Source organism: Capricornis sumatraensis, chromosome 5 (genome assembly GCF_032405125.1).
Source record: "Capricornis sumatraensis isolate serow.1 chromosome 5, serow.2, whole genome shotgun sequence".
Classification (NCBI taxonomy): Eukaryota; Metazoa; Chordata; class Mammalia; order Artiodactyla; family Bovidae; genus Capricornis; species Capricornis sumatraensis.
The window spans coordinates 91687938-91701794 of record NC_091073.1 but is presented as its reverse complement, the minus strand read 5'-3'; the positions used below and the strand labels follow the sequence as shown (position 1 = coordinate 91701794).

Sequence of the window (13857 nt, the reverse complement as noted above, 5' to 3'; positions counted from 1 at the left end):
GACAATTTTAAACAAAGCCTGAATAAAACTTTTTTTTGTTGTTTTCCATTACACTTTAGCAAAGATGGAAAGTAATGTTCCCATTTTATTATGAAGAAGATACATTGGCTTTATATTTAAGATAAATGCTAAAATGTGTTGTGTTATACTAAATAAGTCATTTCATGTGTTGGTGATAAAAATAAACTAGAAGACTAGAAACAGAAATGTGTGTAGAAAAGCTAAGAGAAATGAATAGCAAAGAACAAACTATTTTGCTAAATAATATGAGAAGCCAACTATTTTGTACAGAGCTATGATTTAACTAAAATATGAGAAGAATTGTTGTGCTTTCCTTATGGCTCAGTGGTAAAGAATCCGCCTGCCAGTGCAGGAGACATGAGACGCAGGTTCGATCCCTGAGTTGGGACGATCCACTGTCGAAGGAAGGGGCAACCCACTGCAGTTTTCTTGCCTGGAAAATCCCATGGGCAGAGGAGCCTGATGGGCTACAGTCCCTGGGGTCACAAAGAGTTGGACATGACTGAGCACGTGTGCACAGGATTTAACTAAAATATGAGAAGAATCATTAGTAAAATGTTATGTATACTAAATATTTTAATTATTGTACCAAACTATTTAATTATGTACATCAACATCAGACATCCCTCTCTGAACATGAACTAAGTCCTATTGAAGAAGAACTGCTTATCCACTTATGAGATAAAAATCTCGAAGCACTCACCTAGATGTGCAAGTCTCCTGCAGCCAAGCTCTGTTAATGTAATGTTAGTATACTACTATATGCTATAACAAACAAATGACAACATTTCAGAATTTTAAAACCATTGTTGTTGTTCAGTCACTAAGTTGTGTCTGACCCTTTGCGACTTCATGGACTGCTGCATACCAGGCCCCTCTGTCTTCCACTGTCTTCCAGAGTTTGCTCAAATTCGTGTCCATTGAGTCAGTGATGTCATCCAACCAGCTCATCCTCTGTCACCCCCTTCTCCTCCTGCCCTCAATCTTCCCCAGCATCAGGGTCTTTTCCAGCGAGTTGGCTAGTCGCATCAGGTGGCCAAAGTATTGGAACTTCAGCATCAGTCCTTCCAGGGATTATTCAGGCATTTATTGTGGGTGTTCCTGATAGGTAGATTTCCTCCATGTGGGGATTCAGGCCTCTGGTTTCCACCCTCTTACAGCTGTCTCATTTCCTAGAACATTGTAATCCTCTACTTCTGGCTAGCAAATAAGTGAAGAAGGCATACTTATATCTTAATCATCATTACCCCAAAAGACTTACCACTTGTCTTCATATTCCTTTAGCTGGAACTTTCATGTGTTTCTACTTAGATACAGGGGGAGCTAGAAGATATGGCTGGCTATCTGCTTCCTGGCACCAATTCTGTACTAGTGAAAGCATGAATCCTGGTGGACAGTTAGATGATCTGTCATAGCTTACCCCTCTAGCCAAGGCAACAACAATCATTACCCTTTCTCCCACGCATAGAACGCTTTCAGTTCAACTCAATGGAAGCAACCCAGAATTTCATCCTGTCCTTACTTCCAGTCCAAAGTCCAGCATCTTAATCAGATCTAGCTGTGGCTCTTTGGAGCCTGGTGACCAATAAACTAGGGTTTATGTTAACTGCCTACTATTCCCCCTCCCCTCCCCACTCTGCCAAAGCACAAATCCAATATATAGCAGCTTATCAGGGGGCAGGAAAGCTACAATTAAGTTTCTCATTCAAAAAAATGTGAAGTGGGAAATCCAGAGCAATACTTGTCCAATGAGAACAGTGAGATCCTGCCGTGGCAAACCCTGTGAAGGCTCCATGCCTTGCAGTCTTCAGGAGTTCTTGATTATTATGCATTTGAAATTATTGCATTATTATGTATTTAAAAATAATTTTTTCGCCCTTTTTCCTCCATGGCCCTTTGATCTCTGAACATTTAGAAACTTGTCTTTTTGTCATCCATGGCTGAATCATGTAAAGGAGTATGATCGCTTTCTACTTGGAAACCTGGTAACCATTTCACAGAGTTTCTTCACCAGTACCTGTTTTAGAAGCAGTAGATTTCATATCTACGGGCCTTCATTTGTTACACATGCAAGGATTTGCACCTTTAGTAGTGTTTGTACCATTAGTACAGTATGCCCAGAAAAACAGAAAATCCCAGGTTATTTCGATGGAGGAGATTTAACACTGGGAATTAGCTACATGTGTAATAGAGCAGAGACACCAAGCAAATGATGTTGAATAAACTTAGAGGCTAACAAAATCAGTAAACTGCTGCACCCCAAGGGATAGAAAGGCGGTAGAAAGAAGTGATCTTACCATATATCATCCGAGTTTTTAGCTCCAGTAGGAGGAAGCCATCAGCTCCTTGCTTATTCTTTCATCTTTGTGTCCTCACATAGTAAGCCCTTAAATGTTTGATTGAACAGAGATAAGCAATAAATCTTTCCACTGACTGCAGTTAGAGATATTCATGAGAAAATTAAAATGTGGCAGAGATGATGGTGCTCAGTACTGAGATGAGCCTTAATTTGGGAATCAGCTGCAAATAGCTATTTTTGGACCTTTTTAGTAACCTGTTATTGGCACTTAAAGAATAAGAAATTGTCAGAAGTTTTAAATATTCTCTTCCTGTATAAGACGTTTGGAGTTTGGAACAATACCAATTTTCATATCAACATAGAAGAATTTAAAAGGAATAAAGTCTGTAGGTGGTTCATGCCAAATTTTTATTTTTTAAAGACGAAATAGGAAGAAATAGAAAAAGCTTTCCAGACTTGCTAGGGAAATAGCAGTTAAAACTACAGAGGATGTATAGCTCTGTCTTAGTCTTGGCCTCTCTTTTGGAATCATCTCCTGAGTTAAAAATGACATTCCTTTGTTTGCTGGTTTGAGCTGGAAACTTTCAACTCGTTTTCCTTTACCGTTTGTTTAAAGTATCTGTAAAATATCCCATTGGATATTCCAGCAGTCAAAAAGAATTCATTCTAGAATCTGATCATAATTTTTGAAAACATCACAAATGCCATGTAATCTGCTCTTGGCTGAGCCTTCATATGCTTTAGTGTAGAAATTCTGGACTGAACCTGGTTATGGCTTCTAGGATGGGCTAGAGAAAAGTCTCAAAGTAAATGCATTTGGAAATTGAGACTAGTTTGAGAAGCTTTTATGATATGACTGTGTTGTCTCTCTTAGAGAAAAAGCCTTGCCTGAATATTTCTTCATGAATATTTTCACTTACATGTGGAAATGAAGGTTTTTCTATTTTCTGCAGAGTATACCAAATTCAGTTGCCATGTTGTGTTTTAAAAATATTTTATCATACCTAAGCATGTTTATAGTTCTCCCATTTACTTAGAAACTTCAAGTTTATTTACTTTTTCATGTTAGTTTAAAATAAGAATAGCTGAAAATATAATGTCCTGAGTTCTGTATGTTTATTCCATTTAAAAATAATCATTAAGACTTGAATATAGGTTGTGTCTAAATGGTGTCATGACTGACTAAAAAGGAGACAATACTTTTTCTTTTATCTAATTGATACCTAGCATCTGAAGAGTATTTCTTGCCCATATTGACTCTGTGGAACTGTGGGGTTGTGAAATAGTGATTTGATAGTTTGCAGTTTTATGAAAAATAATTATTTTGTTAGAGTCCTCATAATATCATCTTCATAGTTTTGAAAACAGTAGTCAGGAAAAAGCTTCCTGTGTATTGATGGATGTGCGGTTATCCATCTTTCCCATCTCTAATTGAGTTGATTTCCTTTAATACTGCTTTGCAATGAAAATATTAAAACATGAGGTATATGTTTGCTGCTTCCAATAATTGGTTTTGCTTTTTGAGCATGCTATCTGTAATTTCAAAGAACATTTCTTTCTGAACTCCTTTGCCCTGCAGAGTTTAGAGTGGTCTTGAAATTATAGGTGTCTATTAAGTATTTTTCAACTGTCAAGTCAACTGTAGCTGCTGTGCTATTAATTCATTATGAAGTGACACAGGAAGAAAACTCATTATGTGATAATATGAAAACACATATTTGTCAAAAAAAAAAAGGAACGAGTCTGTACTGAAACCCATTTGCTGTGGTGGGAGTGAAATGGTTTATCAAACACATTTAGGTGTGACACCGACTTTTTAGACAGAAAAATGTAGAGAAAAGATTGAATTCTGCTCCTTAGAAATTCTATATTATACACCTAAATGTGTTCTTTTTTGTCCCTTACAGGTGATATTATACCCAACTTCCAATAGCTCCAAGTCAGCTGAGTTGCACCGAATGATAGTTCCAAAAAATAGCCAGGACTCTGACTTAAAAATCAAATTGGCAGTGCGAATGGATAAACCACCACATATGAAACATAGTGGGTGAGTGTGTACTTGAAGATGTTTTTCTTCTGAATTACTGAATTTCATGGTATCATTTTTGTCATTTTCCTCAGAGAAAGTATTGGGCATTCACATGGAGTTCCCCCCCACCAAAATTACATTCATGAAAAGGGTGAAAGTGAAAGTATCAGTTGCTCACTAGTGTCCAACTCTTTGCACCCCATGGATTATAACCCACCAGGCTCCTCTGTCCATGGAATTCTCCAGACAAGAATACTAGAATGGGTAGCCATTCCCTTCTTCAGGGGATCTTCCTGATCCAGGGATCAAACCCTGGTGTCCTGCGTTGGAGGCTAATTTTGTCCCATCTGAGCCATCAAGGAAGCCTCAAATTTCATTCTAGGTTAACTAAACTTTTTAAATGTATAGACATTTTTATAGCTAAATATATGAGTATTTAATTAGTGTGACTGTTTGCATGCTAACACATTACTGGTACTTGATTACACTGGTATTACACATCATTTACATGGATAAACAACAATGATGTATGGAGGTAACATTGAAGACATATTTTTCAAAATACAGAAATAGTTGAAACAAGCCTAGCTTTCAAATCACCAGAAATAAACTTACATAGACTACTTTAAAGTTAAATGCTGGTTCAGATATAGTCCAAGACTCTATATAAGATTTGATGGGAAGGGTATGAGTATTCATCCAATATGTGAGTGAGAAACCAGATCAATATGGGAGGAAGCTGATGCTGTGGATAACCAGAAGTGCAGGGACTGGCCTCTGGGGATTGCCATGGGTCAATGTCAGCTTTTATCTCTGAGGTTCCTTTTTACCTTGAGGCTGATGAGGAAATAGGCCTAAACTCATGAATACAATTCAGTGAGCTTTTTTTTTAACCCAGATTTTTCCCAGATTAATGCTTTATGACTCACTACAGCCAAATTCTAGCCTAGGGTGCTAGCCATAATAAATAAATTTTTTTAAAAAAAGAATGATTTTCATTACTAAAGTTTAGCTGCAGAGTACATCATAAGTCCTGGACTGGTTGAAGCACAAATTGAAATCAACATTGCTGTGAGAAATATCAATAACCTCATGCAGATGACACCACACTTACGGCAGAAAGCGAAGAACTAAAGAGCCTCTTGATGAAAGTGATAGCGGAAAGTGAAAAAGTTGGCTTAAAACTCAACATTCAAAAAACTAAGATCATGGCATCTAGTCCCATCACTTCATGGCAAATAGATGGGGAAACAGGGAAAACAGTGAGAGACTTTATTTTCTTGGGCTCCAAAACCACTGCAGATGGTGACTGCAGCCATGAAATTAAAAGACACTTGGTCCTTGGAAGGAAAGTTATGACCAACCTAGACAGCATATTAAAAAGCAGAGACATTACTTTGCCAACAAAGGTCCATCTAGTCAAGGCTATGGTTTTTCCAATAGTCATGTATGGATGTAAGAGTTGGACTATAAAGAAAGCAGAGGGCTGAAGAATTGATTTTGAACTGTGGTGTTGGAGAAGATTCTTGAGAGTCCCTTGAACTGATCCAACCAGTCCATCCTAAAGGGAATCAGTCCTGGGTGTTCATTGGAAGGACTGATGCTGAAGCTGAAACTCCAATACTTTGGCCACCTGATGCAAAAAACTGATTCATTTGAAAAGACCCCGATGCTGGGAAAGATTGAAGGCAGGAGGAGAAAGGGACAATAGAGGATGAGACAGTTGAATGGCATCACTGACTTGATGGACATGAGTTTAAGCAAACTTCGGGTATTGCTGATGGACAGGGAAGCCTGGCGTGCTGCAGTCCATGGGGTCACAAAGAGTCAGACACGATTGAGCCACTGAACTGAACTGAACTGAAAGTTTAGCCACAAATCTAACAGTCTCTGTTTCTTCTTGATTTTGGATCATTTTCACTATCATTAATCGGAATTCTTTATCAGGTAGGTTCCCTATCTCTTCCTCTTTGGTTTGGTGGGCATTTATCCCGTTTCTTTACCTGCTGAGTATTTCTCTGTCTCTTCATCCTGTTTATATTGCTGTGTTTGGGGTGGCCTTTCTGTATTCTGGCAGTTTGTGGAGTTCTCTTTATTGCGGAGTTTGCTCGCTGTGGATGGGTTTGTATGGGTCGCTTGTCAAGGTGTCCTGGTTAGGGAAGCTTGTGTCGGTGTTCTGGTGGGTAGAGCTGGATTTCTTCTCTCTGGAGGGCAGTGAAGTGTCCAGTAATGAGTTATGAGATGTCAGTGGGTTTGGAGTGACTTTGGGCAGCCTGTATATCGAATCTCAGGGCTGTTTTCCTGTGTTGCTGGAGAATTTGCATGGTATGTCTTGCTCTGGAACTTGTTGGCCCTTGGGTGGTGCTTGGTTTCAGTGTAGGTATGGAGGTGTCTGATGAGCTCCTATCAATTAATGTTCCCTGGAGTCAGGAGTTCTCTGGTATTCTCAGGATTTGGACTTAAGCCTCCTGCTTCTGGTTTTCAGTCTTATTTTTATAGTAGCCTCAAGACTTCTCCATCTATACAGCACCACTGATAAAACATCTAGGTTAAAGATGAAAAGTTTCTCCACAGTGGGGGACACCCAGAGAGGTTCACAGAATTACATGGAGAACAGAAGAGGGAGGAGGGAGTTAGAGGTGACCTGAATTAGATGAGGTGGAATCAAAAGAGGAGAGAGCAAGCTAGCCAGTAATCTCTTCCTTATGGGCGCTCCACAGTCTGGACCACTCAGAGATGTTCACGGAGTTATACAGAGAAGAGAAGAGGGAGGAAGGAGACAGAGGTGGCCAGAAGGATAAAGGGTGGACTCAAAAGGATAGAGACAGATCCAGCCAGGATTCAGTTCCCTAAGTGTTCTCCACTGTCTGGAACACACAAAGAGATTCACAGAATTGGGTGGAGAAGAGAAGGGGGAGGGAGGAGATAGAGGCAACCTCATGGAGAAAAAGGAGTCCAAAGGGGGAAAGAGTAGTCAAGCCAGTAATCTCGCTCCCAAGTAAAAATGGGTACTGAAGACTGGGTTCTTAAAGGTACAAAATTGATAACAAATATCAAAAAGCAAAGATTAAAAATCTAGAGTAGAGGTTGGATTTTCAAAAATACAGTATTAAAGAAAATAAAATTAAAAAACCGAAGTCACAAAAATTATAAATATATATAAAGTTTGCTTTTAAAAATAGTCTTTTTTCTTTTTTTGCAAAGTAATAGCAGGTTATAAAAATGAAAATTAAAGGTGTAATAGAGGACTTAAAAAAAAGAATGATAGTAAAAATATATCTAGGACTTTCTCTGGTGTGGAGAGTGTGGGGTCAGTTCATTTTCAGAGAGTTCCTTGGTCTGGCTTTTATTTCTCAAGATCTATAGACCCCTTCCTATGTAGTTGGTACTAACTACAGGATTTTAATCTATTGCACCTGTCACTTCGAAGGTGATTTCCTGTTTTAGCTTCTTCTGTTTGCTGGTCTCTTCAGTGTCTGATTTCCGCCCTGACACAAGGGGGCGGTGGTGGACACTTTTTAGGCTCACTTGTTCAGTCGCGCTGTGGGGAGAGAGGGATGCTGCAGACGACACTGGCATGTGCTCGCAGTGTCTCGGCCACACTGGGCCTGCCCTGCTCACGGCGTGTGTGCCCTCCCTGCCTACATTGCTCAGGCTTTAGGTTGCTCCACTGGGAACCATCCGAGGCCAGCCCTGGGCTGCATGCGCCTCCCAGGTCTAAGCCACTCAGGTTCAGGCACTTGGGTAGTCCACAGGGGTGCAGACTCGGTTGCGCCCTTCCCAGGTCCGAGCAGCTCAGATGGTGAGGTGTTTGGCGAACACTGTCGCTGCGACTTATTGCCTCCCCCTTCCCTGCCACTTGGTTTTCTGGGTGTACAACCGGCGCACCTTGTCAGAACCCCAAGATGTCTTAATGAGCAAAGAAGCCTGCTTGCAGTTTGGTAGATAATGCCTCTCTGGGGCTGCGATTGCCCCCTTCCGGCTCTGGCTGCCTGTCACCAGAGGGGGATGGTCTGCAGCCGGCTAGCTCAGTTCAGTCTTTTGTTCTGTGAGCGGGCCTGACTGTGTCTTAGGTTAGGGCTTTTCACGTGGTAGCTTTCCCACAGTCTGGTTTGCTAGCCCAAGTTAGTTCCCTCAGATTGCCCTCGGGGCATTGAGGCCCCATCCTTACTCTGAGCAATGCAGCCGGTGCCTCCCTGCCCAGCCCCCGCTTGCTAATGGGGGATGAGGGCATCTGGGCTGCTTCTCCGCTGGGGGCGTTACCATTGGGCACATAATCTGTGGGTTTTAATTATTTATTTATTTTTCCTCCCAGTTATGTTGCCCTCTGTGGTTCCAAGGCTCGCCACAGACTCCGCAGCGAGAGTGTTTCCTGGTGTTTGGAAACCTCTCTTTTTAAGACTCCCTTCCCCTGACGGATCTCCGTCCCTACCTCTTTTGTCTCTCTTTTAGATTTTTTCCTACCTCCTTTTGAAGACAATGGGCTGCTTTTCTGGGTGCCTGATGTCCTCTGCCAGCATTCAGAAGTTGTTTTGTGGAATTTACTCAGCGTTTAAATGTTCTTTTGATGAATTTGTGGGGGAGAAAGTGGTCTCCCCGTCCTATTCCTCCGCCTTCTTAGGACCGCCTCTCTGTTTCTTCTTGTACAAAGAGGCATCTCTGCTGGTTTTGGAGCTAAATCACTAACACTGTGGCAGAGTTAACTGGTAAGTCAACAAGATAAGGATTCTTCAAATGACCATTAGGGAGAAAAGTTAGACTGAGCAGGAGGCAACCTAGAGGTACCTTCTGCAGCTGAGATGAGCCTCTAAGGACCATATGGCTTCCTTGGTTTGAGCAATCAATAGCGTATGCTTTGTCAGAACCAGTCATATTTGGGCAAAAAAGACCTCAGTGGGTAGGCTCTGAGAAAGAACAAGACTTTACATATTCCATAGTATTGTAACTTTAATGCAGTGATGCCCAGTGTAACTATGACTCATTATGCAGATAAGAGTTCCTGGGATTTAAAACCTAGGGCTCTTTCTTCCTCCGTCCATCTATCTGCTCACTGTTGATTTACAAAGCAGTCATGGATTGAGCCCTTCCTCTGAGTCAACCAGAACAAACCTCAATGAGATACTATCCCAGGCCTGAAGGGACTGACTAGCCAGGGATTCAGGCTTGTAGACAAATAATGATGATACTGAGTGATAAGCACCATAAGAGAGGAGTGGGAACTGGTGGAAATAATACCTGATTCTTGCTGGAGCTGGTCAGAGGAAGTCTCAGAAGACAACTGACTTTTGAGATGAAGCTTGAGGCATGAATTCAGCAGGTGGGCAGTGGGGAAGAAAGGCAGTCCAGCCACCAGCCATCTGGCATAGGGTGTACCTGGGCAGGAGATCTGGAAGTGCTGTTAGCTAACCATGACAATTTTGGTTTAACTGGAGCGTGCTTAGACTCGAGAGAGTACTACTGCTCTAAAATACTTACAGAGTAATAGGCACTAGACGGAGATATGAAGGAGCAGATCATGTTCCAAGCCTTATAGTTAATTCCCTACTCTTCTGAATTCAGTCTCTTGATGAATAATGACACAAGAAATGGGAACCTGGAGACTTCCCTGGTGGTCCAGTGGCTAAGACTCTGAGCTCTCAATGCAGGGGGCCCAGGTTCAATCCCTCCTAGATCCCACATGCTGTCACTAAGACCCAGTGCAGCCAAAATAAATTTATATATATATACATATATATGTGTATATATGTATGTATGTATGTATGTATGTATATATGTGTATGTATGTATATATATATTTTTTAAAGAAATGGGAACCTGTACACTGCTACACCAAGATAGCCCCTGATTTACACATGGGCAGCACAGTGGTAAATACCCTTAGAGCCTTCAGATTGTCCCAAGAACCAATACTGATTATGAAGTTGGGCGCATGGCAGGTTCTGAAGCCTTCAGCTCCTGTGGAGAGTAAGTTCTGCTCTCTCATCCTTGGCATTTTCTTGCTCCAGAATATTCCTGTCAGGTGAGACAATCTACTTGCCTTTGAAGACTTTATATGTATATTCCCTTTTTATCATTCCTTTGCAATGAAGGAGAATTGGTTCATATCACATCTTGGAGCCCTCTGGATAAATTAGGACCCCCAGAATGGTTCTGGAGTTGACTACTGCCCAAGGCTATAGATGAAGGAGACGACTAAAGAGAATATATCATAGTCTCTGACTGTAATCTGCAAAGTTTAAGAACTGTCGTGACTTACCTTTACTAAAGGCTTTCCTGGTGACTCAGATGGTAAAGAATCTGACCCCACTGTGGAAGACCCAGGTTTGATCACTGGGTCAGGAAGATCCCTTGAAGAAGGAAATGGCAATCCACTCCAGTATTCTTGCCTTAAAAATTCCATGAACAGAGGAGCCTGGCAGGCTACAGTCCATGAGATTGGAAAAAGTCAGACACAACTGAGTAGCCAACACTTTCACTTCACTTTCACTAAAAGATACCAGCAAGCATTTCCAGACATTCTAGAAATGAAAATATCAGTGATGTTGTTCTGCTAGTTGGTATGTTACGGAGCATAATTAAGAATATTGTATTTCCTAATAGTTATTCAAAAAAGCTATATAAGACCATTATTGAACATAATAATAACTATCAACCAGAATTTCATCATTGCTGTAATAGTAATTTATCACTCTAGGCAGACCACAAACACCTGTCTAGGTTTCTCCGTGCCTCTGAGGTAACAGCTTTAAACAGTTTGAATATCACCCTGTGTTGAAATATATATGGAAAAATATGAATTGACACATAATCATAGCTATCACAACCATATTCATCTTTCTCTTTGGTACTTCATAGATGGGTTTTACTAAACTTAATGACATTGAAGACGCAAAAGTCACCCAGCCTTTTTCTTTCCAGTGCTCTTTCATATGCCAAAGTGGTAATGTGGGCATACAGGGGAGTAGTAGATTAACAGCATTTTACTTTTGGGCGGGATTACATTCTATCAATAATTAATCCTATAATGAATGATTAACAGATGAATTTAAAATAATTAAAAGAGAAACAGTTAAAAATTTATCTTTACAGTTGTCAAATAATAGATTGGAGGATTATGGCTTTTTGTGCTTGGAGAGCTTTTCAGAGCTAGGCATCTTTGGGACATTCATCATAAAAACCTTTTCTCTGTTTTAATGGTATGGGCAACAATTATCAATTTATCTCTCTTATATGAACTGTTTTAACATGAATTCTCCTTTATTAATATATGTATATGGCCCTTTGTTATCACTATCTAAATATTTTTATTAATATTATCTATATTTTATGTGTTCCTGACTATATAAGTTTCTTAGACCCATTTGAACCCCTAGTACTTCGCACCATGTGTAAACCAGCAAAGATATTAATAGGAATAGTGATGATGAAAGTGATATGCAAGTGATAATAGTGTGCTCCTTAGTGTTTTAAGAAAAAAGTAATGAATATATCCCTAAGTTAAAGAACTTTAAAGGTTTAGAAGTGATTTAGAGGATAGTGTATAATTTAATGTAAAAGAATATCTAAAATAAATGAAGTAAATGGTGTTTGGACCTCAACTGTTGTGTTTTAAAATGATCTTTTTGAACCAAAAACAAAAATAAAACCAATCTAAAGCTCATGTTTCTGGTAATTAATCAGCCCATGTGTATACATTATAGTTTTTTTTAACAGGAGTCAGTTCAGTTCAGTCACTCAGTCGTGTCTGACTCTTTGCAACCCCATGAATTGCAGCACGCCAGGCCTCCCTGTCCATCACCAACTCCCGGAGTTCACCCAAACTCATGTCCATCGCGTCAGTGATGCCATCCAGCCATCTCATCCTCTGTCTTCCCCTTCCCCTTCTCCTCCTGCAACCAATCCCTCCCAGAATCAGGATCTTTTCCAGTGAGTTAACTCTTCACATGAGGTGGCCAAAGTATTGGAATTTCAGCTTCAGCATCAGTCCTTCCAAATGAACATCCAGGACTGATCTCCTTCAGAATGGACTGGTTGGATCTCCTTGCAGTCCAAGGGACTCTCAAGAGTCTTCTCCAACACCACAGTTCAAAAGCATCAATTCTTCGGTGCTCAGCTTTCTTCACAGTCCAACTCTCACATCCATACAGGACTGACTATGTGCAAGTGAAAATGGATATTTAATTTGAGTAACATACAAAGCATTACTATATGACACGTGATAACATTTGGATACATTTATTCTTTGGAGGTATGTCATATAAACTAATTACATAAACCCTTATATAAATCTGTTAAATGAATTTCAGTCTAGGTTTCGAGTGGTAAGTAATTTACATTCAGCTTTAGAATTTACTTTCCTGCTTTTTTTGGGTGGCCAAGAAACAGAAGTGCTCTTGAACAAATGGATTGTCCTTTAGCGTAGCCTAGTGGCTGAGTGACAGTATTAACTTAAATCTGAGAACTGCTATCCTCATTTTTATTAAATCATGTTTTCCTAATTAAAATGTTATTCTTTCAGCCACAAGAAAGGCAAAATAAAGTGGAACTAATAAAGCAATGATTATTACGACAAATCTACAACTGAAAGGGAACACGAAGAAACTTAAATTGTCACAAATAGGTAGAAGCATTATGACTAGAATCTACCAAATGTCTGCTTGATGCTGATTTTTTTTTACTATAAAAATAAAAAATAAAACTTTATAAGTATATAACTGTAGAATAATTATTTCACAGTCAAAAGTGATAAGATAAACTGTCAGCCAAATCACTGCCATATAGATCTCATCATCCTTTGTGTGTAGTCATGCTTGACAGTTTGAACATTTATTAAATGAATAGACATTTTGAAATACTTTGAGTGTAAAACTCCTTAATTTGCATCATAAAGGTATAAAAGGCCCTGTGCCCATCGCTTGCCTCAGGGGCAAGACAGCGGGTAAGCTTCCAGCAGGAAGAACAGGATAAGCCCGAAGCTGGCTGTGTTGCTGTTTTCCTGCACTTCCCTGTGTAGAGGACCAGCCAGGCATTCAGGGGCTGTGGTGCGGTGCTTAGGGAACCTTTCAGTCATAATCTTAATGTTCAAATGTGGCAGTTGCTCCTAAAGTGGAATGACTATACTCTAATAAAGTTTCATTATTTTTTTATTTAAAGTTTAGATCTTCAATTAATTTAGGGGACAGTCAAAGACCAAAAGGAGGAAAATCTTATCTTTGTCAAAGTGACATTTACTTGGAGGGTACCTTATAAAAAAGAAAGTCTGTTTTTTTTTTCCCCAGAGAAAATTGATTCCTCATTTTAAATTGACCTTTTAGCATGACTTTTCTATATGCTTCTATATGCCCTTGTCTAAAATTTTGACATCTGACCTTCATTCATCTGAATATATATATATGCACACACACACACACACACACACACACACACACACACACACACACATATATGTCTATTTGCATTCCCAGTTCCCAATTTACTACCGCATTCTGGCTTACCCTATTTTTATCGA

General features: G+C 39.9%; 1 protein-coding gene across 15 annotated transcripts in view; it reads left to right on the top strand.

Moving 5' to 3' along the window:
• CADPS2 (calcium dependent secretion activator 2) overlaps positions 1-13857 on the top strand; it is a 563191-nt gene that overhangs the window by 311896 nt on the left and 237438 nt on the right. For all 15 annotated transcript variants that reach the window (XM_068972950.1, XM_068972951.1, XM_068972952.1 and 12 more), the window contains exon 8: positions 4228-4367. In XM_068972950.1, the coding sequence (XP_068829051.1) occupies positions 4228-4367 (140 nt within the window). The remainder of the gene's footprint in view (positions 1-4227; positions 4368-13857) is intronic.